The sequence below is a fragment of the Pongo abelii genome, chromosome 12 (assembly GCF_028885655.2).
Source record: "Pongo abelii isolate AG06213 chromosome 12, NHGRI_mPonAbe1-v2.0_pri, whole genome shotgun sequence".
Classification (NCBI taxonomy): Eukaryota; Metazoa; Chordata; class Mammalia; order Primates; family Hominidae; genus Pongo; species Pongo abelii.
Genome location: NC_071997.2, coordinates 106905188 through 106930098, shown reverse-complemented (window position 1 = coordinate 106930098; position 24911 = coordinate 106905188). Strand labels below are relative to the sequence as shown.

Below are 24911 nucleotides of genomic sequence, written 5' to 3'. Positions count from 1 at the left end.
AAAAGGCAAGAAAACCATAAAAAAAAATCCCTTATAATCATTTTTCATCTCTACCCCTAAAAAGTCTTGGATCAAGAAGGAAATCACAATTATGATATCCACCTAAGAGAAGTAAAAGAAAGGTATAATTATGGAAAAGGAAACAATTTATTATTTGTAGATGTCTTTCTGATCCTCTTAAAATAATCGATCTTTTTACTATAGTTGATTTGAACAAATATCTAAGCAGCCACTATAGCTGCATTTCCTAATAAGTCATCCAAAATACGGCTGTACTATTCTACCAAAACTTATACTCTACTATCCTCAATATATCAGCTCCACAAGATTAAGTTAGTCCAATTCCAAGGCCCCTCAAAAATAATTCTCACATATACCTTTGGTAATGAAGCTATCCTGTTAAAATGCCATTTTTGTGCTCCCTTCTGCAGCGCACATACTAAGAACATGCAGAGAAGATCAGCATGGCCCCTGCACAAGGATGACATGCAAATTCATGAAGTATTTTGTATTTTTTAAAAATAATAAAAATTTAAAAAATAAAATGCCGTTTTCTCCCCAAACCCATTATCAATGCATAATCTTTTTTAAGGGTCCAGAATGACAGCTATAAAGACTGTTCTAAGAGAAAGGCATAATTTTTACTGTTAGTTGCTGTGGGTCCATGGACTCCATAAAGCCTAGGGTAGATTTGCTTTTAGGAGTTTACCTACTATTCAACATTCTCTGCTGAAAAGGCCCTGATTTCCTTTTGGAGATCCATCCCCTACTCCATTCTCAATCCATACAGTGGAAAGCAACACTAGCAGTAACACATGAAAGCCAATTAGCACTTCCCATTGTCTTGACCACAGTAAATAATTTACTAATGGGAAGAAGTCTCAAGTCAAGGATAAAGGGGAGAATAAGAGAAAAATTAAAACTTTGTTCACTCCAGCAACCACTGGAGTTAAATCTCCATGACGTGAGGCTAAAGCTAACAGCTTTCTTGCTCCACACAGAGTTTGAGGATCAAATTAACACCCCAAACAAAAAGAGACAGAAACAAGGCCAGGCACAGTGGCTCACACCTGTAATACCAGCACTTTGGAAGGCCGAGGCGGGCAGATCACGAGGTCAGATCGAGACCATCCTGGCTAACACGGTGAGACCCCGTCTCTACTAAAAATACAAAAAATTAGCTGGGCGTGGTGGCGGGCGCCTGTAGTCCCAGCTACTCGTGAGGCTGAGGCAGGGAATGGCGTGAATCTAGGAGGAAGAGGTTGCCATGAGCTGAGATCACGCCACTGCACTCCAGCCTGGGCGACGGAGCAAGACTCCGTCTCAAAAAAAAAAAAAAAAAAAAAAAAAGAGAGAGACAGAAACACAATCTTGATAATGCATTTATTTATTTATTTATTTATTTAGAGACAGAGTCTCGCTCTGTCGGCCAGGCTGCAGTGCAGTGGCGTGATCTCAGCTCATGGCAACCTCTTCCTCCTAGATTCACGCCATTCCCTGCCTCAGCCTCCCGAGCAGCTGGGATTACAGGCATGCGCCACCATACCTAATTTTTGTTTTTTGTTTTTTGAGATGGAGTCTCACCTTGTCGCCAGGCTGGAGTGCAGTGGTGCAATCTTGGCTCACTGCAACCTCCACCTCCTGGCTTCAAGCAATTCTCCTGCCTCAGCCTCCCAAGTAGCTGGGACTACAGGTGCATACCACCACACCCAGCTAATTTTTGTATTTTTATTAGAGATGGGGTTTCACCATGTCGGCCAGGCTGTGGTCTCAAACTCCTAACCTCAGGTGATCCGCCCACCTCAGCCTCCCAAAGTGCTGGGATTACAGGTGTGAGCCACTGCGCACCTGGCCTATACTTTTTTTTTTTTTTTTTTTGACACCAGTGTTTATTTCAGGAAGCAGGTCTGGAAGACCTGGGTCTGCCCAGTGGAGTCCTGGAGCCTCCAGCTTCTCACTTGGCCTTCGGGTTATGGAACTTGTATCCAGCAAAGAGAGCCTTGTCCCCAAGAGCCTCCTCGATCCTCAAATGAGTTGGTTGTATTTGGCCAGATGCTCTAAGGGGTAGGGGGTGCCAGTGTTGATCTGTCCTGTGCAGAGCCCCACCACAAGGTCAGCAATGAAAACGACCTCAGTCTCCCCAGAGTGGTGGCTCACCATCACCCCTCAGCCATTAGAGTGAGCCAGTTTGCATACCTGGATCGATTCAGTCACCGAGCCAATCTGGTTGACCTTCAGCAGCAGACAGCTGCAGGCCTTCTTCTCAAAGGACTGGGCAATCCTCTTGGGGTTGGTGACTGTCAGGCCATCCCTCACAATCTGGATGTCCACCCCTGAGAGGAACGAGGTCCAAGTGGCCCAGTCATTCTGGTCAAAGGGGTCCTTGACGGAGACGAGTCTAGGTGGCAGCTGGGACAGTGTCCTATACCTCATTTTTAATACTACATAGGCTACAAGTTCTAGAATAATGCCAAATAACAGTAATGATAGCAAGTTTCTTCATCACATGTCTAATTTTTTCATATACTTGTCTCTAGCAATTTATCATCATTGTGTTATTGGCTGTTAGTTTGATTTTTGGGGGGGGGCGGGGGGGGGAAGATGGGCAGCTTTTCTCAATAAAGCAATTCAAAAAACAAGGCTCTTTCCAATATGTGGTAAGCCATGTGGTGAGCCATGTGGTGAGCCATGGAGTTTTTCTGTATCCAACCCGAAAAGAGAACACATAGAAAAAGCACACCCTATTCTTGAGTACCTTGGCTAGGAAGTGACACGTATTACTTCTGCTCACATTCTACTGCAAAAATAGTCACTTGGCACTATCTAGACACAAGAGAGTCTAGGAAATAAAATCTTTGTCTGGGTAGCTGGGACAAGGATTGTACCTATATGTACCCATCTCTACATATAGTTTTCATCATTGACCTAGTAATTTAATGAATCAATAATTTTCTAATAACAAAGTAGCTTTGCATTCGTGGAATAAACTTCCTATTAATCATGGAGCTACACTGGCTACCTCATCATTCCTAGACTAAGGCAGGCACTCTCCTGCTTCAGAATCTTTGCACCATCTACTCCACCCATGTAGAATGCTCTTTTCCTGGATGTATGCAAAGCTTCACCGCCTTCATATGTTTGGTCAAATGTCAACTTCTCAGTGAAGCATTCCGTGACTATCCTATTTAAATTACGAACTACTTCAAAACCAGCCCAGCATTCCCCAGTCATCCAGCTTTCCCTTTCCCCACAGCACTTACCACTAACATACTATATAGTGTAACTTACTTATTTACCATGTTGTCCATCTTTCACCCCTACCTACAAATCTGTTAAATTCCATGCAGGCAGGGATTTTTATTTTACTTTATTTTATTTTATTTTATTTTTTTGAGACAGAGTCTCTCTCTGTCACCCAGGCTGGAGTGCAGTGGCACAGTCTCAACTCACTGCAATCTCTACCTCCTGGGTTCAAGCAGCTCTGTAGGCAGGGATTTTATTTTTCCTCATTTGTTCACTGCTACATCCACAGATCCTAGAGCAGTGCCTGGCATATAGTAAGTGCTCAATAAATATTTAACTACATTCTATGCTGAATACAATGAATCTCCACATATATGACACTGAGATTTAGTGTTTGCAAACTGATCCTACCCTAAGCAAACCTAAGACAATTACCAAAGAACTGCTCCCTGCATTAGCTTACAGATACAAACAACTGATTCTTTTAAATTGATAATATTTATAATATTTCCCTTGGTCTCTGCCTAAATCTCTTATCCTATATAGTGAAAACCAGAAAAGGTTTCAGAACAAAATGACAAAATGGCCTCTCCATCACAAACCAGGGTATATTAGTTGGGTGCCTTCCTTTACTCCATAGCCGCCATGTCCTCCTCATCTCCACTGTGTCTACATTCCAAAAAAAAAAAAATTTTTTTTTTTGGACAGGCGCAATGGTTCACGCCTGTAATCCCAGCACTTTGGGAGGCTGAGACGGGCAGATCATGAGGTCAAGAGATGGAGACCATTCTGGCCAACATGGTAAAACCTCATCTCTACTAAAAATACAAAAATTAGCTGGGCGTGGTAGTACATGCCTGTACTCCCAGCTACTCAGGAGGCTGAGGCAGGAGAATTGCTTGAACCCAGGAGGCGGAGGCTGCAGTGAGCCGAGATCACGCCACTGCACTCCAGCCTAGCGACAGAGCGAGACCCCGCCTCAAAAAAAAAAAAAAAAATTTAAAGCCTAATATAAAGAGGGAAATTGACAAAGGGAAGAAATGGTGACAAATAAAGTGAACATAAGTAGAAATCTAATTTTTTTTTTTTTTTGAGATGGAGTTTTGCTCTTTGTTGCCCAGGCTGGAGTGCAGTGGTATGATCTCGGCTCACTGGAACCTCCGTCTCCTGGGTTCAAGTGATTCTCCTGTCTCAGCCTCCCGAGTAGCTGGGATTACAGGCGCCTGCCACCACATCCAACTAATTTTTGTATTTTTAGTAGAGACGGGGTTTCACCATGTTGGCCAGGCTGGTCTTGAACTCCTGACTTCAGGTGATCTGCCTGCCTCGGCCTCCTTAAGTGCTGGGATTACAGGTATGAGCCACCGCGCCTGGCCTTTTCTTTTTGTGATAGGGTTTTGCTGTGTTACCCAGACTGGTCTTGAATTGCTAGGCTCAAGTGATTCTCCCACCCTAGCCTCCCAAGTAGCTGGGACTGCAGGCACACACCACCACACCCAGCTAAGAAACCTGAATTTTACATGAAAAACTTCAGACTGAAATATATATTTAATTACTTATATTTTATACTTTTCTAACCATTTAAGGCAATATTATTTAATTATAGCTGAACTTCCAAGCTGTCTTACAACTTTTAAGCAAAAAGTGTTACCCTTAAAATATATCCCTTATGTGGCAAAACTAGTGATTTCATACATTGCTGGTGGCATTACAAATAGGTATATACCTTAAATAAAGCAACATATCAAAGAAGCAAATTACAAGTAATCATATTTCCAATCTCTCCAAAAGAAATACCACAAAATATAGGGATGAGTTCCAATTCTTAAAATGGACTAAGCATATTCCACCCTGTCACTCCCACTGAATGTAGCTATACAACCTGGACAAAACGCAGAGAGGAGCTGAAGACTCTGCAAAGTAAACAGACTTTTCTTAAGCTCACATGGAATATTCACCAAGATAGACTACATTCTGAGCCATAAAACACACCTTAACAAATTAAAAGAAACAAATCATACAATGTCTGTTCTCAGACTACAGTGGAATTTAACCAGAAATCATTAAGATAGTTGGAAAATCCCTAAATATTTGGAAACTAAACAGCACACTTCTAAATAACACATTGGTCAAATAAGAAATCTCAAAATAAGTTTAAAATATTTTGCTGGGCACAGTGGCTCACCTCTAATCCCAGCACTATGGAAGGCCAAGGTGTGCAGATTGCTTGAGCTCAGGAGTTTGAGACCAGCCTAGGCAACATAGCAAAACATTGTCTCTTAAAAATTAAAAAAAAAAAAAATGCTCAGGCATGGTGGCTCACACCTGTAATCCCAGCACTTTGGGAGGCTAAGGCGGCCGGATGACCTGAGGTCGGGAGTACTGACCAACATGGAGAAACCCCATCTCTACTAAAAACATAAAATTAGCCGGGCATGGTGGCACATGCCTGTAATCCCAGCTACTCCAGAAGCTGAGGCAGGAGAATCACTTGAACCCGGGAGGCAGAGGCTGCAGTGGGCCGAGGTCACACCATTGCACTCCAGCCTGGGCAACAAGAGCGAAACTCCGTCTCAAAAATAAAAAAAAAATTGAAATAAATAAAAAAATATATATAACATCAAAGCTTGTGGGATATAGCAAAAGCAGTGCTTAGAGGGAAATTTAAAGACTGAATGCATGTGTTAGAAAAAGAGATCTGGCTGGGTGCGGTGGCTCACGCCTGTAATCCCAGCACTTGGGAAGCCAAGGCAGGCAGATCATGAGGTCAGGAGTTCCGGACCAGCCTGGCCAACATGGTGAAACCCTGTTACTACTAAAAATACAAAAATGCTGGGCGTAGTGGCACATGCCTGTAATGGTAGCTACTCAGGAGGCTGAGGCAAGAGAATTGCTTGAACCCGGGTGGCAGAGGTTGCAGTGAGCCGAGATCATGCCACTGTACTCCAGCCTGGGCGACAGAGAGAGACTCCGTCTCAGAAGAAAAAAAAAGATCTATGCCAGGTGTGGTGGCTCATGCCTGTAATCCCAGCACTTTGGGAGGCTGAAGCTGGTGATCACTTGAGCTCAGGAGTTCGAGACCAGCCTGGGCAACATGGTGAAATCCCATCCCTACAAAAAATACAAAAATTAGTCGGGCATGGTGGTGCATGCTTGTAGTCCCAGCTACTTGGGAGGCTGAGGTGGGAGGATTGCTTGAGCCCAGGAGGCAGAGGTTGCAGTGAGCTGAGATCATACCACTGCACTCCAGCCTGGGCGACAGAGAGCTAGACTCTGCCTCCAAAAAAACAAAACACAAAAAGAACTAAAATCAAAACTTAATCTTCCATTTTTAAAAACTACAAAAGCAAATTAAATCCAAAGTAACAAATAAGAAAATAAAAATTATAACAGAAAACAATGAAATTGAAAACAAGAAATCAATACGAAAAAACTAACAAAACCAAATGCTGCTTCCTGGAAAGACCAATAAAATCAATAAGCCTCTAGCCAGGCTAAGTAAAAAAGAGAGAAGACACAAACAAATTAGTAGTACCACAAATGAAAGAAGAAATATCACTACAGTTCCCATGAACATTGAAAAAATAAAGAAATTTTGAACAATTCTATGCCCATATACTTAATAACATAGAAGAAAAGGTCAATTCCTTGAAAGACACAATCTGACAAAACTCACACAAGAAAAAACAGATAATCTGAATAGGCCTATCATCTATTAAAGAAATTGAATTAATCATTAATAACCTTTCAAAACAGAAAGCCTCAGGCCTAGATGGGTTTACTAGTGAACTCTACAAAACACTTAAAGAACTATACCAATTCTCTACAATATATTCCAGAAAACAGAAACAGAAGGAATATAAAAAGTCCCCAATTACACTGATTTGATTTTTCAAGTTTATGTTGCTGCAAAAGCCATACACATTCAGTAGAAACCATACTTGTGATGCTGGGCAGCAGCAGTGAAACCAAGCTCCTAGTCAGCCACATATTTTGAACTTAGAATATCTTCAATTTACAATAGCCCTCTTGGGACATAACCCTATTGTAAATCAAGAAGCATCTGTACTTACTAACTCATTCTATCAGGCCAGTATTAAAAGAAATCGAACTACAGACCCATATCTCTCATGAACATAGATGCAAAAATCCTCAGCAAAACCCAACCAATCAAACTGAACAAAGTAAAAGATAGCAGGCAGACTGGGGAAGATCAGATTCCAAAGTACTGTACTGTATCAGATGGTAGAATGAGGGATTATTTTCCAGCTAATTTAATGTCATATTATTCCTATATTTAAAAAATTCATTTAACTTTTGTGAAACGGAGGAAACTTATGTTACACATTCTCCTAACTAAATTTTAAATATCAGTATTAATAGAGTGAAAAAATAATGCATTAATCCTAACTTAGAACCAAGTTTCACAAACACTAAAGTGAAGTAAATCTATGTATGTCTAGGACATCAATAAGGAGGGCTAACAAAATGTTTGATTGGATATAATTAAGAAAATACCTAAAACTGATACAAAGCCAAAGAAAGAAATTTAGAAATTACAGTGTTTTAAGGCACCGAAAAACCAAGGAGCTTCACTATATTACAATGGCATGTATCAGGATATAAACAATTACAAAAGTATGATGGTACATATGATTCCCGATTCCATTCTCCAACCACTTAATCCATCTTTAATACATTAGACCGCCAAGATCTAAATATCCAGTTCCACAAGAAGGGGAAAAATTAGTCAAAAAATACATTTCAAATTAATTTGACAAGTATTTATTAAATGCCTATTATGTGCATACTACACAACAGGTGTTAAGGATAAAGAATAATTTGTGGTTTTGTTTGTTTGTTTTTTTGAGACAGAATCCTGCTCTGTAGGCCAGGCTGGAGTGCAGGGGCATGATCTCAGCTCACTGCAACCTCTGCCTCTCAGGTTCAAGTGATTCTCCTGCCTCAGCCTCCCAAATAGCTGGGATTACAGGTACAAACCACCACGCCCTGCTAATTTTTTTTTTTACTTTCAGTAGCGATAGGGCTTCACCATTTGGCTAGGCTGGTCTCAAACTCCTGACCTCAGGTGATCCACCTGCCTCGGCCTCCCAAAGTGCTGGGATTACAGGTGTGAGCCATCACGCCCAGCCAAAACATAAGATTTTTAGAAGACATTAATTCTTGCCCTCAAAAAAGCTCTTATTTAGGAAAGACAGATGGACAAATTCATTACAATACGATATTTTTAAATACAACCAAATTTTAAAATGCAAACTAAAGCAGCTCACGGCCGGGCACAGTGGCTCACACCTTTAATCCCAGCACTTTGGAAGGCCGAAGCAGCGGATCACAAGGTCAGGAGATCGAGACCACCCTGGCTAACACGGTGAAACCCCATCTCTACTAAAAAATACAAAAAATTAGCCGGGCGTGGTGGTACACCCCTGTAGTCCCATCTACTCAGGAGGCTAAGGCAGGAGAATCGCTTGAACCCAGGAGGCAGAGGTTGTAGTGAGCCAAGATCGCGCCACTGCACTCCAGCCTGGCAACAAAGCGAGACTCTATCTCCAAAAAAAAAAAAAAAAAAATCTCACAGCAGGAAGTGATTAACTTATCCGGACATGAGTTCTCTGGAACTTAAAAACAGGGGCCAGGCGCAGTGGCTCACACCTGTAATCCCAGCACTTTGGGAGGCCGAGGCGGGTGGATCACGAGGTCAGGAGATCAAGACCGTCCTGGCTAACACGGCGAAACCCCGTCTCTACTAAAATATACAAAAAATTAGCTGGGCGTGGTGGCAGGCACCTGTAGTCCCAGCTACTTGGGAGGCTGAGGCAGGAGAATGGCCTGAATCCAGAAGGCGGAGCCTGCAGTGAGCCAAGATCGCGCCACTGCACTCCAGCCTCGGGGACAGAGTGAGACTCTGTCTCAAAAACAAAAACAAAACAAAACAAAAAAACAGGTCAGGTGCGGTGGCTCACACCTGTAATCTCAACACTTTGGGAGGCCGAAGCAAGCAGATCACTTGAGGTTGGGAGTTCGAGACCAGCCTGGCCAACATAGTGAAACTCCATCTCTACTAAAAGTACAAAAATTAGCTGGGTATGGTGGCAGGTGACTGTAATCCCAGCTACTCGGAAGGCTGAGGCAGGACATTTGCTTGAACCCGGGAGGTAGGGGTTGCAGTGAGCTGAGATCACGCCACTGCACACCAGCCTGGGTGACAGAGCGAGACTCCATCTCAAAAAAATAAAAATAAAAAAAAAAAAAAAATAGAAGTGAACTCAATTAAGTGAAGAAAGGTGTGGGAATTTCAGAAAAAGTAAGCAACAAAACAGGTATGTCCAGAAGAAATGGCATGTTTCATGAACCACTCGTTAACAGTGGAGCACTGGGCACAAAAGCAGCAACAGTAAAAGAGAACTGAACAGAGGCAAGGGCAAGATCATTATAAAACACTCTTAATGCCAGGCGATACGCCTTCAATTTACCTTACTGGCAGGTGAGGAGTTAGCAAAAAACTAAGAAAGAAACATGACAACGAGACTCACATTTTAAGATTATTCTAACAAAAACAGGGTGGTCAGATGGATTGGAGAGAGCTGTAATAGACAGGTAATGAAATCCAGTTTCGCAAACTACAGCAACTAAGGCACAGGAATTGGAAATGGAAATGAGAAAAGAGATTTCAAAAATCCATTAAGACTTTTAGTGGCAGGTGACCTTAAAAACACAGATGATGACTCTAGGTTTTTAAATTTTGATAAAAGAAAGGAAAATGAAATAAAAAAGGAAGAACATGTTTTGAAAAGTTGTATTTAGTTTTGTGCACAGGGTAATCTTTTACTTAATCACAGAAAACATCAAGTTAAAGTCGTATATCTCAAACTTAGTACTATTTAAAAGAAAAAAATCTCAGGGCTCACACTGTACCAGGTTAAGTTACAACATTTTACATTTTATATGAACATACACACAAATGATACTAAATTATACTAGGTATAAATCTCTTAGGCTTATCGCTCTTACACAATTACAAAAATAAAACATATTTACAATTTACAAATTTTTTTTTTTTTGAGACGGAGTTTCGCTCTTGTTGCCCAGACTGGAGTACAATAGCGCGATCTCAGCTCACTGCAACCTCCACCTCCTGGATTCGAGCGATTCTTCTGAGTACAGGCGCCTGCCATCGCACCTAGCTAATTTTTTGTATTTTGATTAGAGAAGGGGTTTTGCCATGTTGGCTAGCTTGGTCTCGAACTCCCGACCTCAGGTGATCCACCCACCTCAGCCTACAAAAGTGCTGAGATTACAGGTGTGAGCCACCGCACTGGGCTAAAATTTACAATTTAAATCCAATTTAGGCCACGCACGGTGGCTCACGCTTGTAATGTCAGCACTTTGGGAGGCTGAAGTGGGTGGCTCACTTGAGGCCAGGAGTTCGAGACCAGCCTGGCCAACATGGCAAAACCCCGTCTCCACTAAAATACAAAAAATTGTCCTGGTGTGGTGGCGCGCACCTGTAAGTCCCAGCTACTTGGGAGGTGGAAGCACAGAAATTGCTTGAACCCGGGAGGCAGAGATCATGCCACCGCACTCCAGCCTGGATGACAGAGCGAGACTCTGTCTCAAAAACAAAATAAAAATAAAAATGATATAAAAAAATTTTTTTAATCCAAATATAGGCTGGGCGCGGCGGCTCACGCCTGTAATCCCAGCACTTTGGGAGACCAAGGCAGGTGGATCACGAGGTCAGGAGATCGAGACCATCCTGGCTAACACGGTGAGACCCTGTCTCTACTAAAAATACAAAAAAAAAAAAATTAGCCAGGCATGGTGGCGGGCGCTTGTAGTCCCAGCTACTTGGGAGGCTGAGGCAGGACAATGGCGTGCACCCAGGATGCAGAGCTTGCAGTGAGTCGAGATCGCGCCACTGGACTCCAGCCTGGGTGACAGAGCGAGACTCCATCTCAAAAAAAAAAAAAAAAATCCAATATCAAACAATGAGCTTCCATTTTAAGTAAAAATTAAACTAACGTTGGACTGTTAACTACATCACAATGGTCTTAAATCCAACTGCATGAAACCTGAGATGTGCTCTGTGGACACATGTAACCACATTTTCTTATTCAAACTATGGTGAAACCTTCATTCCATTAATGCACCATGATGACAGCTGTGACCTTTACTTGGTACAAACGCATTATTTCCCTATTGTCTGCCTACTCCATTAAATATGGATACCAAAATCACACAGAAAATTAAAAATATACGATTTTTAAGGTTGTCATTAAAGCTTAAGACTTCAATTTTCTTTTTCTTTTTTTTTTTTTTTGAGGTGGAGTCTCATTCTGTCGCAAGGCTGGAGTGCAGTGGCGCCATCTTGGCTCACTGCAACCTCCGCCTCCCGGGTTCAAGCGATTCTCCTGCCTCAGCCTCCCAAGTAGCTGGGACTACAGGTGCATGCCACCATGCCCAGCTAAGTTTTGTATTTTTAGTAGAGACGAGGTTTCACCATGTTGGCCAGGATGGTCTCCATCTCTTGACCTCGTGAGTCGCCCGCCTTGGCCTCCAAAGCGCTGGGATTACAGGCATGAGCCACTGCACCTGACAAAACTTCAATTTTCATAGACAACTTTCAGAATCAGCAAATTCCCTATGAGAGGTCTATAAGAAATCTAGTTTGAAAAATCATTTTCATTAAAACTTTGTCATTTACTATCTTTTATCTGCTAGAAAACAGAGCTGAGGAATACATATGAAGCAATCCAATACTAAGACTGAGAAATGGTTGCCCCTCTTGTCCCCCACATCTCTTCTCAAGGTATGACTTTTATATTCCAAACAAATAACAGACAGCTTTTCACCTGGCAAAAGTATCCTTAATTTTTTGTCAGAAATAAACATATCAATATTTACTTTTTTAAAAGAACTTGAGACAGAGTCTTGCTCTGTTGCCCAGGCTGGAGTGTACAGGTGTGATCTCAGCTCACTGCAACCTCCACCTCCCAGGTTCAAGTGATTCTCCTGCCTCAGTCTCCCGAGTAGCTGGGATTACAGGCGCACGCCACCACGTCCAGCTAATTTTTTTTTTTTTTTTTGAGACAGAGTTTCGCTCTTGTTGCCCAGGCTGGAGTGCAATGGCGCAATCTCAGCTCACCACAACCTCCGCCTCCCAGGTTCAAGCAATTCTCCTGCCTCAGCCTCCCAAGTAGCTGGGATCACAGGCATGCGCCACCATGCCTGGCTAATTTTGTATTTTTAGTAGAGACGGGGTTTCTCCATGTTGGTCAGGCTGGTCTCGAATTCCCAACCTCAGGTGATCCACCCGCCTTGGCCTCCCAAAGAGCTGGGATTACAGGCGTGAGCCACCGCGCCTGGCCCTAATTTTTGTATTTTAAGTAGAGACAGGTTCTATCTATTAAAAAAAAAAAAAAAAAGAGAATTGTATTGTGCTGTAGAGTATTCTAAGACCTCTTTTATGTGTGGAAACTTCAGGAGGCTGGCAGAAAAGTAGAAGGCCAGGCGCAGTGGCTCACACTTGTAATCCCAGTGTTTTGGGAGGCCAAGGAACAAGGAGAGATTGAGGCCTGGAGTTTGAGACCAGCCTGGGCAACATAGTGAGACTCTGCCTCTACAAAAAACAAAACAAAAAAATCTTAAGTAAAGGTGTTGAAAAGCTGCAAGTGGGATAAGTATAGGTAAAAAAAAGGTATGAAATGAGAAAAATGTGAAAGACGACAAAAGAAAGTTATATCTCCTCCCACCAGTCTTTCCTGCCCTCTAAATAAATCCCACAAATGCCCTAATCTGCTTAAAACAGATACGTTATTATCTCCTGCCTAAAAATTCTCTATTACTCCTAGAAAATACTTGTCAGCCCAACTTCTATAACCCTCCACATTTTGGCCCCAACCGACCTTTTCTGGTTTTGTCTTCCATTATGCTACGCAACACTCACAGGTTAATTAGCCATGCATCAAACACAACCTGCATTTTTCGGTCTTTCCTCTTTTCAGCTCTTCCCTCTGCCTGGAATGCCCTTGCTTATCATTCACTTGTAAATACTTTATCCATCATCCTAGAATACCCAAGTCAAACCTTCTTTGAGACAACCCTGCTCCACCAGACTCCCAAATTTTAGTATTACTATTAGATTGCCATTATGCAGCTTCAACAACACAGATTCATTTTATTTATAAGTTTTATTATCATACAGAATAAAACAACACAAATTTATCTCACAGTCTCAAGTGTATCAGGATTGTGGGTACAGGTTAGCTGGGTCCTCTACTTAGGATTTCATGGTTACATCCATTTCTTACAAAATTTGTCAGAACCTCTCAAATCAGACAGGAAACTAGTCACTATAAATCAATAGCAAAACATTTAAAATGTTGTGTACCATTTAGAAATAAGTAACTAACACCATTGAACACTTATTTGAAATTCAATATGGCTAAGCCAGGTACTGAATAATTCAAGTATCAGTGAGTTAAAGGTTAAAGATGACATGGGCCATCAGGCTGTGAACGCCATGAAAGTCCATTCTAGTATCAACTGCTAATTAAAGTCAGTAGCCAAGAAATTTTCAAATGAAAAGTCTCTCACAACATAATTTTTGCCAAAAGATGGATCAACTTACTCAGAGGATACTATAATTAGCAAGTTTTACAATGCCCTCTGATACCCAAGATGAACTAACTACATTCGCATTTACCGTTAACCAATTTTAGTTCTGTCAAGCAAGGTCAGACTTAAGAATTATCACAGATATTTCCCAAGGTCCAAATGTAACTCAAAAGAATCTTTGGAGGCAAATATCTTGGTGTGTCTTAGCATAATTTTCTTTCACAAAGAAAGAGATGCTCAACCAGTTTTCATGGCAAACAATACTTAATATATCTGACTAGGTTTATTCAAATTATCCTCTCTTAAAAGCAAGAACAGGCTGGCAGCAATGGCTCACACCTGTAATCCCGGCATTTTAGGAGGCCAAAAGGAGAGGACTGCTTGAGCCCAGGAATTCAAGACCAGCATGAGCAACATGCTGAAACTGTATCTCTACAAAAAATACAAAACATTGGCCAGGTGCAGTGGCTCACGCCTGTAATCCCAGCACTTTGGGAAGCCGAGGTGGGTGGATCACCTCAGGTCAGGAGTTCGAGACCAGCCTGACCAATATTCACCCGTCTCTACTAAAATTACAAAAATTAGCAGGGCATGGTGGCATACACCTGTAGTCCCAGCTACTCAGGAGGCTGAGGCAGGAGAATCGCTTGAACCTGGGAGGTGGAGGCTGCAGTGAGCCGAGATTACGCCACTGCACTATAGCCTGGGCAACAGAGCAAGACCCTGCTTCAAAAAAAAAAGTGAAAAAAATTATAAATGATCTGTATGTTAAATAATCAGGGACCAATTTTTTTTAATGATAGTATATCCAACAACAATGAAATACTAAAAAAAAAAAAAAAAAAAAAAAAAAAAATGAAAAGAATAAGGCATTAGCCTGGCGTGGTGATGCATATCTGTGGTCCCAGCCACTTGGGAGGCTGAGGTGGACAACAGCTTAAGCTCAGGAGTTTGATGCTGTAGTGCACTACATAGTCTTTAAGATGAAAGAAGCATTCATTAACTTATAGAAGGTCTTTATTACAGAATCTCCACTCAAGCCACAGTTCACCATGAAAGCTAACAACTCAGGCATCTTCAGAAGATGTAATACAGCCTGGGTGGGGAACATAGTGAGACCCCATCTGTACAAAAAATAAAAATTTTTATTAACCTGGCGGCCGGTGCAGTGGCTCACACCTGTAATCCCAGCACTTTGGGAGGCCAAGGCAGACGGATCAAGAGGTCAAGAGATTGAGACCATCCTGGCCAACATGGTGAAACCCCATCTCTACTAAAAATACAAAAATTAGCTGGGCATGGTGGTGCGTGCCTGTGGTCCCAGCTACTCGGGAGGACTGAGGCAGGAGAATCACTTGAACCCAGGAGGCAGAGGTTGCAGTGAGCCAAGACTGCGCCACTGCAGTCTCATTCTGTCGCCAGGCTCCGTTTAAAAAAAAAAAAAAATTAACCTGGCCTGGTGGCACATCCCTGTCGTCCTGGCTACTCAGGAAGCTGAGGCAGGAGGATTGTTTGAGCCCAGGAGGTCAAGGCTTCAGTAAGCCGTGATTGAATGCCACTGCACTCCAGCCTGAGTGACAGAGCAAGACACCACCTCAAAAAAGAAAAAAAAGAAATGAATAAGGCAGATATTAAATACACAAGTAATGACATGAAAAGATATCCATGATATTCATAAAATAAAGTTATAGAATTTCATGTAAAATAAAGGTATACCTGTTTGTATATGCAAGATAAAAAAAAAATCCAGAAAGCCATATGTAACTATTAACCAGAGTTAATTTCAGTATGGTAAGTAAATATTTTCAACATTTCAGTATGCAGACTTTCACTTAATTCCTGTTTTCAGTATACTGACTCATCTAGGATTAACTCTTTACATACTTCTACTTGTTTGTTGTTTTTTTAAAAAATAATGAGCCTATATAACTTGAATAGGAAATAAATTTAAAGCAAATAACACTTTTAAAATCATAGAGTTCTAAAATTTAGCTCATTCAATAACCTTTTAACAATAGTAAAAACATAATAAATCACACTGTACTACAAATACTAAATTAAAAAATATCATAAACTATATGGATGGACTCTATGAGATGTAAAAAGAAAGAATACAGAAATAGAGGGGTATTCGGAGTTCTTTTGTAAACAGGACAAAGATAGCAAGTTTAGTTGTATCTTCCACACTGGCCTCCTTCCAGACAGCTTTTGCAGAGGGGGGAAAAAAAATGTCCCACAGCAAAATTGTCCAGCCTCTCAAGAGTAGACAGAATCTGTGGATGGGGAAGCAGAAAGGACTTTGGCAAACCTGAGGTTATTTTCTCAACGCCTTTCAGAATTCCACAAGAGATGCAGGAGTAGCAGCAGCACCTTTCATAGAAATTTTTAATTTAAATGTTCAAAAAAGATTCTGCTTTTTTTCCCCCCTTCAACAAACTAGGAGGCTTGTGGGCTTTCAGGATAGAGGAATAAAAACAGATCAGAAAAAATTATGAAATTAACACAAAATTTTATTTATTTTGGTTTTTGAGACGGAGTTTCACTCTTGTTGCCCAGGCTGGAGTGCAATGGCACAATCTCGGCTCACCGCAACCCCGCCTCCCGGGTTCAAGTGATTCTCCTGCCTCAGCCTCCTGAGTAGCTGAGATTACAGGCATGCGCCACCCACACCTGGCTAATTTGAAATTAACACAAAATTTATGCAGGAGAACTTTAAATAATATGGCAAGAAGGAAAGATCACTCAAGCAAAAGTGTTACATCAAGTCACCTTGTACTAACAGACTTGCAGAAAGTAATTTCATGAATGTAAATACACGGTTGTTTTGAAAATTATGCATCAGAGCAGTTCCTCAATTTTTCTGAAAATTAAAGAACTTTTTATTAAACTCTTGGGTGAAAAGGAGAAATAAATTATAGAATTTCAGAAAAACAATGAGTGAAAATTTTGCATAACAGATCTATGGGATAAATGTAAAGCAGAGATCAGAGGAAAATTCACAAGACCAAAGAGCTACATAAATTAAAAATCAGCAGGGCACAGTGGCTCACGCCTGTAATCCCAACACTTTGGGTCCATTGCGAGAGCCCAAGAATTTGAGACCAGGCTGGGCAGCATGGCAAAACCCCATCTCTACAAAAAATACAAAAATTAGCCAGGTGTGGTAGTGTGTGCTTGTGGTCCCAGCTACTTGGGAGGCTGAGGCAAGAGGATCCCTTGAGCCTGGGAGGCAGAAGCTGCAGTGAGCTGAGATCGCACCACCGCACTCCAGTCTGGGCAACAGAGCGAAACCTTGTCTCAAGGAAAAAAAAAAAAATTAAAACTTAAATAAATTCCCAACTCAAATAGCTAGAAAGATAACAAAGGAAACCAAAACAAAGTCTAAGAGTAAAATTGTAAAGGTATAAGTGAAAACTAATAAGGTCAGAGAACAGAAAAACAATTCATAAACAAAATCTGTTTATTTGGGGGAAAACAAAAGCATCCAACAAAACAGATAAATCACCAGAAAATTAATAAAGAAGACAGTAATACAAATATACAAAGTAAGCATTGATAACGGAGAAATAACTACAGAGGGGAAAAATTTTAAATTCTAAGAGATTATTTTCCATAGCTTTAGGCAAATAAATTTGAGAATCTCTATTATATGGATAATTATTAATGAAAATACAGTTTACTAAAATTAAAATTGACCCTAGTAGAGAGAGGATGCTTAAGCAAACTAAGTTCCACAGAATAGACAAAATTATCAAGGAATTAGCTCACCAAAAAGCACTGAGCCCAGACGGTTTCTCAGGAGAATTTTTTTTTCCCCCAGAAGTCTCTATTTATTGGCTCTTGGGGGGTTGTAAGTTCTTTGTTTTTTCCCCAATAGTTTTTGGGGAACAGGTGGTGTTTGGTTACATGGATAAGTTCTTTAGTGATGATTTCTGAGATTTTGGTACACCCATCACCCGAGCAGTGTACACTACCCAATGTGTAGTCTTTTATCCCTCATCACCCTCCCACCCTTTCCCCGCCCAGAGTCCCCAAAGTCCATTCCATTATTCTTATTCCTTTGCATCCTCATAGCTTAGCTGTCACAGTTTCTCAATTTTTAGCCCATGCCAATGCTTTCTCACTAATTTTTATGTAATCCATAAGCCAAGAATCTGCCCAGTTTTACTTTCTATAATTTGTATTATAAAAATTGGACAGGTGCAGTAATCTCAACTACTAGGAAGGCTGAGGCGGGAGAATCGCTTGAAACCGGGAGGCAGAGGTTGCAGTGAGCTGAGATTGCACCACTGCTCTCCAGACTGACAACAGAGTGAGACTCTGTCTCAAAAAATAATAATATTTCCATTTTCTACACTTCCTATATCAAAGTAATTAGTCTTTCTTTAATAGAAATTTTCTATCTTCTACCTTATTTTCTAAAGTTAAATAAAGATGATTAGTATTTGATGACATCCTGAGGATTTTAGCAGTGACAAAAGTGACAAAAGTTTTAAGTGACAAAAACTAAAATCTTGTGTACATTCAAAATAATTAACCAATAAATTAAGTCTACATATTTAAAAAAAAACAAAAAAAAACTACTTCTTCAGTCTACAAATTATATTCCAAAGATCTACACTACAGGTTATGTTCCTCATCTCTAACACCCACACCTGGTTTCTCATATTTTTTTTTTTACCATTTTCCTCCCAAAAAAACACCCAATGGCCCTTAAGTGTATAATCTCTAAAGTCTGCCTCTCTATCCCTTCCACCTACAATCACACACACTTGTCCTTTTGGGACTCTTTCGCCTTTTAATGCTTTTCTAGCCATGGGTAAGGAGAGAAAAGTCAAAAGGCAAACAAGATCAATAAGACTGCTATTTTCAAAGTTCTGCTTTGCAAAAACTGCTAAAATCCTCAGGATGTCATCAAATATTTAGATGATTCATCTTTTTAATGAGCCTAATTTTGAACATAGTTCTAAAGTCAATGCAGGCAGGATGCAGTGGCCCACATCTGTAATCCTAACACTTTGGGAGGCTGAGGCAGGCAGATCACTTGAGTCCAGGAGCTCAAGACCAGCCTGGGAAACTCAGCGAGACCCTGTCTCTACAAAAAAAGTTTAAAAATTAGCTGTGGGCCCGGCGCAGTGGCTCACGCCTGTAATCCCATCACACTGGGAGGCAGAGGTGGGCAGATCACTTGAGTCCAGGTGTTTGAGACCAGCCTGGGCAACATGGCGAAACCCCACCTCTACAAAAAATTAAAAAATCAGCCAGGTATGGCAGCGCATGCCTGTAGTCCCAGCTACTTGGGAAGCCTGGCAGGCAGAAGTTGCAGTGAGCCAAGATCACACCACTGCATTCCAGCCTGGGCAACCAAGTGAGACCCCGTCTCACACACAAAAAAATTAGCTGGGCATGGTGGCACATGTGTGTCGTACTAGCTACTCCATAGGCTAAGGAGGGAGGAGCCCTTGAGCCCAGGAGATGGAAGTTGCAGTGAGCCATGATCCCAAGACTGCACTTTAGCCTTGGTGACAAAGTGAGACCCTGGTTCAAAAAATAAAGTCAGTGTAATGGTTCTCAATATCCCTGGTTAGCTACAAGTTTTCAAATTTAAATTGTACTAAACACTACACTATTTATCTCTCGCTCAAATCATTCATTACCACCATCACTACTGCCCTTAAAATTTAAAACATACAGCTGAGTATAGTGGACCACACCTATAATATCAGCACTTTGGCAGGCTGAGGCAGGAGGATCACTTGAGCCCAGGAGTTTGAGACCAGCCTGAGCAACATAGGGAGACCCTCTCTCTAAAAAAAAAAAAAACATTTTTTTAATTAGCTGGGAGTGGTGGAGCACACCTGCAGTCCCAGCTACTCAGGAGGCTGAGGCGGGAGGATCGCTTGAGGGGTGGGCTGAGGTTGCCATGAGCCGCCATTGTGGCAGTGCACTCCAGCTTGGGCAACAGAGCAAGATCCTGTCTCAAAAAAAAGAAAAAGTAAAACATATGAAACTGTTAACTAAATACTAGAATGCTTTTTATAACTAGCATATTTAAATAAGACAAATTTAAGATCAACAGGGAGGCAGTCCAGTGTAGTGAATGCACATTCAAGATCAGGTGAATCACAGCTCCATCACCTTTCTCTGGTGTCCTTAGTTACTGGAGCCAGCGTACACATTTAAGTTCATTTTATCAGCCTTTCGGCATAATCTACTATTATATAATAATTATGAAGCCAAGCACAGTGGCACATGCCTATAGTCCCAGCTACTTGGGAAGCTAGGGCAGGATGATCACTTGAGCCCAGAAGTTCAAGGCTTTAGTGCACCACTATCACACCTGTGAAGCCATTGCACTCCAGCCTGGGCAGCATAGCAAAACGATTCTAAATAAATAAATAAAATTATAATAATAATGATAATAATTATGAATCTTACTATTTTGCTTATAGTAACCTTACATCAAACCATGTAGCTCTCCCACATAAATACACACACCCCGTATCATACCAGTATCACATATCTACATTTAATGCGTTGAATATATCTATTGGTATATTATTGGTCAGGAAAACAACCTTATTTTAATAGTACTCTCTAAAACATGATAGCTCTACAATGGAGGTATCAAAAACACATGAAATAAGAAACAGACACTTGCTTCCTTGATGAAACTGTTCCTCCAACACTTGACATCCTAATGCCTAAGAAATAAGTTTAAGCCTTAAAACCTCTTTTCCTATTCCTCTGGATCTAAATACTAGCATTCTTATTTAGGTCAAAGTTACTTTCATTTGTCAACTCACGAATTTTCTGATTTCATTATTCTGCAGTCTGAAATATTACAAATGTACCTTTGCCCGGTCCTTCTTTAATTTTCATCTATTTATCCTAAAAACAGAAATATTTTGAACGCCGAGATTTAGTTTAATCCCCTCACGTATAAGTAATAAAATAACCCCCCAAAATTAAGAGTGTTTTCTAGATTTTGGCTACTAGAAAAAGAAAAACTTTAGTGTCATCATTCTCTTTCTAAAACACATTTTCACTGAGACTGGGGCTTTATGTATTTGCCAGAATAAAAGAAAAATACCAAGCTACTAATATACTGGTCCCCTCAGGAACTCTACTGATCAAAGTAGTCTTTCCATCTTTTAAATACTATTTTTCACATAGCTAGCTAGGGCATGAAATGGGCAAATATTACTAACATAGGAAAAGCTAAGTAGATGCAGACTAATTTTTCCTATTTGTCACAATCTCCCAAAGACTATTTTATCAAAGGGATCATAATTCAAAAAACACTCCTAAGATTCTAGAAACTTGTGTAATATTAGTGCTTTGAGAGGCCAAGGGCAGGAGGACTGCTTGAGCCCAGGAGTTCAAGACTAGCCTAGCCTGGGCAACAACAAGACCCTGTCTCTACAATATATTTTTAATTAAAAAAACAATTTTAAAGACCCTAGGAACTTAAAATTAATTAGCATAAATTAGGGTCCAGGTCTGCTTACCTATAATTAAATTTATCATGCTTCTTTTATTAACAGAAAGAGGTCTTGAGGTATACTGAGAGTAAAACAGCCTTCTGTGGGGATGCAACCTCTACACCTTCAAAAAAAGTATAGTAGTCTTATCTTTTAGAGGGAAACTACTAGCACAGGAAGATATACGAAGATATATTGTAAGTGAAAACACCAAGTAAAATGTGCTATTATTTCTTAACTTTTTTACATTTCCAACTAAGAGAAATACAAATTGAAGACTCATCAACCTCCTAATGCATAAAGTTTACAAAACAAATGCACAAAGTTTAGAAACAAATGCACAAGACTGAATAAACAGTATGACCTAGATTTGGGGAAATAAAGAGACTAGATGGTAATATACCAAATGTTAGCTGATACAGCCAAGAGGTGAAATAAATGTGATTTTTAAAAAATGTTCTTCTTTACATTTTTTTATAATTTTCCAAATTTCCCCACAGTGAACATTACTTTTATATTAAAAAAAAAACTCATTAAAAAATAAACCATATGGCATCTAACAAGGGTTCACTAAGAAGGGCTACGTTGTCGAAGTATTACTGGCATTACTCACCATTAAAGGGGTGAACACCTCTCACTTTCCACTATTAAAATGCTGCTGTTTAATGCCCTATTACTTTTCTGCTACACCCTCAACGATGGTATGAACTTCACTATCTCCTACCATTTCATTTCTGCATACAACATGCTTTTAATTTTTTCTTAAAATATGGTAAAAGTTCTCACTAATCCTCAATATTCCACTTTTTAAAATCTACCTCTAAATTTCGTCATAACAGAATTAGGGGGAAAAATTGTTTTACCCACTAATTACAACTTCATTAGGCCACCACCACTTTGGCTAGGGTAACGTGAAGGCCGGGTAAACTACACGTCCCACCATGCATTGCTGCCTTGTTCAGAGTAGGTCTCTACGGAAACAGGAAAAAAAAAATTCTACAAGTCCCACCTGTTACTTCGTTTCTAAACACCTCCTGCACTTTCGGCTCCAACACCAAACAAAAACAAAAGCCTCGTGATCTCATGTCTGCTCCGGGAGCCAGACAAGCAGGGGGCCCGGGGTCATAGGCACGTCCGCTGTAACGGGTAAATTCTATCCAGCTCCAGCGCTCCCCTCTCCTTTCCGGGGCTGGATGCACGCACAAGCCTTCTCCTATCTGCATCCAATGGGGGCTCTCCAGCCGCACAAGGGAGAAGAACCGGTTACCGTGCAAGCACCACAGACTTCCCCGTGCCGGGGCGGGGGCTACCACAGAGCGGAGGTGATATCGACTCGACCCCAACAGACAGCCTCAAAACACTGAGAGGACTCGCCGCAGACGCCGAGAGACGCCACGGCCCCGCGGCTATCACGTTCCGCCGGGCGCCTCCATTCCCACAGGGATCACAACCCCGACACTAACCGCCGCCCTCTCCGCGCGGTTTTGTGCCCCTTCAGCCGGGTCGCTGGGCCAGTGACCTCCCTTTCCCTGCGACTGGCGGGCGACAAGGGAACAAAATCCTCCCGGCCTTCCCCTTCGCTCCCTCCCCCTTACCGTCTTGGCGGCCTCCGCCCAGGTCCTGCCCTTCTTCCTACGTCCCTTTTCCCTCATGTCGGGTCTTGAACTGACTGGGAGGCTCCCGTGTCCGGGCTCCGGCCGCCCTCCCTGCCTGCTCTGCCCTGCGCTGCTTTTCCCGCGATGCCGGGAAAGGTGGGAGAAAAGGGAAGTCAGGCCGGGGGGGCACCCAAGCAGAGGAAGCGGCGGGGTGGTGCGCGGGGGGGGTCTATGGGGCGGCCGGTCCTCCTGCTGCCGTTGCCACTGCTACCGCCGCTGCCATATTGGGTTCTTACTGTACAGGCTGCCGCTACGGTCATGTGACCGCTCCCGCGCGGCCGTCACTACTGTACGCAGCCGGCCGCGCGAACGAGCGCGGGCGCGCCCCCGCCTCCCAAGCCCGGCCGCTGAGCTATCGAGCCGGCGGTCTGCGGTACCTCGCCACGCCCCCACCCTTCCGGTCTCCGCCTCTCCGCAGGAGCATGCGCGCGAGGGAGGCCCCGGCAGTAGCTAGAGTCTGACGCCCGGCGCTCACACCTACAGCGAAAATCTGCCTGCGGAAGCGGAACCTGTTCCATCCGGGAAAGCTTACTGAGCGGAACCCCCCTCGTGCGAGGCGCTGCACAGGCTGTGTAGACCTGGGGAGCTGACCTCTTCCCTCAGTGGGTGGCTCTGCCAACTATCACTTTAGATAAGCCCAGCGTTTGTGTTTTCTCATTTATTTGCATTTTTACAGAGGTTATCTTTTTGAAGATAGGCAACAATTCTCGTCTGCCTATTAACCCCATTCGATAGGCGAAGCCACTGAGATTGAGTGACTTGCCAAGCTCACAAGTCTGGGATGTAGAGAAACCAAAAATCAAATTGCCAGCTGCAGAGCCCTTCCCATCTCCCCAGAATGCCTCAAACTTAGGTGACTTTGTTTTTAAGGCCACCAGTAACTGCATCCACGCTTTTACATGTGAAGCTGCTCATCAATGACAGAAATGGTGTCTTCTTTATTTCGGTGAGCTCAGTCCCTAGCATAGTGCCTGTACATATCAGGCGCCCAGTAAATATTTGCTGAATGATTCACCTATTTCTGTGGTCAGAGACCATTATTTGTAGTATCCATAACAGCCTTTTGAAAAATCCAGAATGTGGCACCTTCTCTTATATCATCTATGCCTTGATACCTTGCAAAGTGAGAAGAATGTAGTAACACCTGCTAATCTCCCAAATCCACTTGCTTCCAGAAGCTGCTTCCAAACAATCTAGTAAATTTACTATAGTGTGAAATAGGACTGAGGATTGGATTGCCTCTTGGGAAGAAAGACAGGTGAGAGCAATACTTAAAGTTTATGGATGCATTTCAGAAGTTCATGGACTCCCCAAAATTATGAACTATATTTTGTGTGTTATATGTGAATTTTTCAAGAGGATTCATAACTTTTCCTCCATTTTTCAAAAAGGATCTGTTGTGCCAAAAAAAAGAAAAAAAAAGACATTAAAGGGAGTTTGAGAGGCCATCTAGAAGTATCTAGATACTTCCTTATATTTCCGTTCAGTCATGGATCAAACAGCCCATTTCAGCAATTGATATGGATGTATTTTCCCCAAATGTCTTTGGTAATTCATAGCCCTATGCATTACACAGGTAGTATGTACCACCTCCCTCCAAAGCTCATCTCTGTAGTCTAAGAAGGCCTTCTCGCCGGGTGCGGTGGCTCACGCCTGTAATCCCAGCATTTTGGGAGGCCGAAGTGGTCAGATCACTTGATGCCAAGAGTTCAAGACCAGCCTGGCCAACATGGAGAAACCCCATCTCTACTAAAAATACAAAAATTAGCTGGGCATTGTGGCATGTGCCTGTAATCCCATTTACTTGGGAGGCTGAGGCAGGAGAATCGCTTGAACCTGGGAGGCAGAGGTTGCAGTGAGCCCAGAGATCGCGCCATTACACTCCAGCCTG

At 41.9% G+C, this 24911-nt stretch overlaps 1 protein-coding gene and 2 pseudogenes across 1 annotated transcript in view; 1 reads left to right on the top strand and 2 right to left on the bottom strand.

Annotated features, from left to right (window-relative positions):
• ASXL2 (ASXL transcriptional regulator 2) overlaps positions 1–23410 on the bottom strand; it is a 146070-nt gene extending 122660 nt beyond the window's left edge. The window contains exon 1 of the mRNA XM_024242310.3: positions 22961–23410. Coding sequence (XP_024098078.1) covers positions 22961–23017 — 57 coding nt within the window. The 5' untranslated portion in view covers positions 23018–23410. The remainder of the gene's footprint in view (positions 1–22960) is intronic.
• LOC112132132 (U6 spliceosomal RNA) lies at positions 416–516 on the top strand (annotated as a pseudogene).
• Positions 1674–4147, bottom strand: LOC129057732 (beta-enolase-like; annotated as a pseudogene).
• Positions 23411–24911: the final 1501 nt, after the last annotated feature.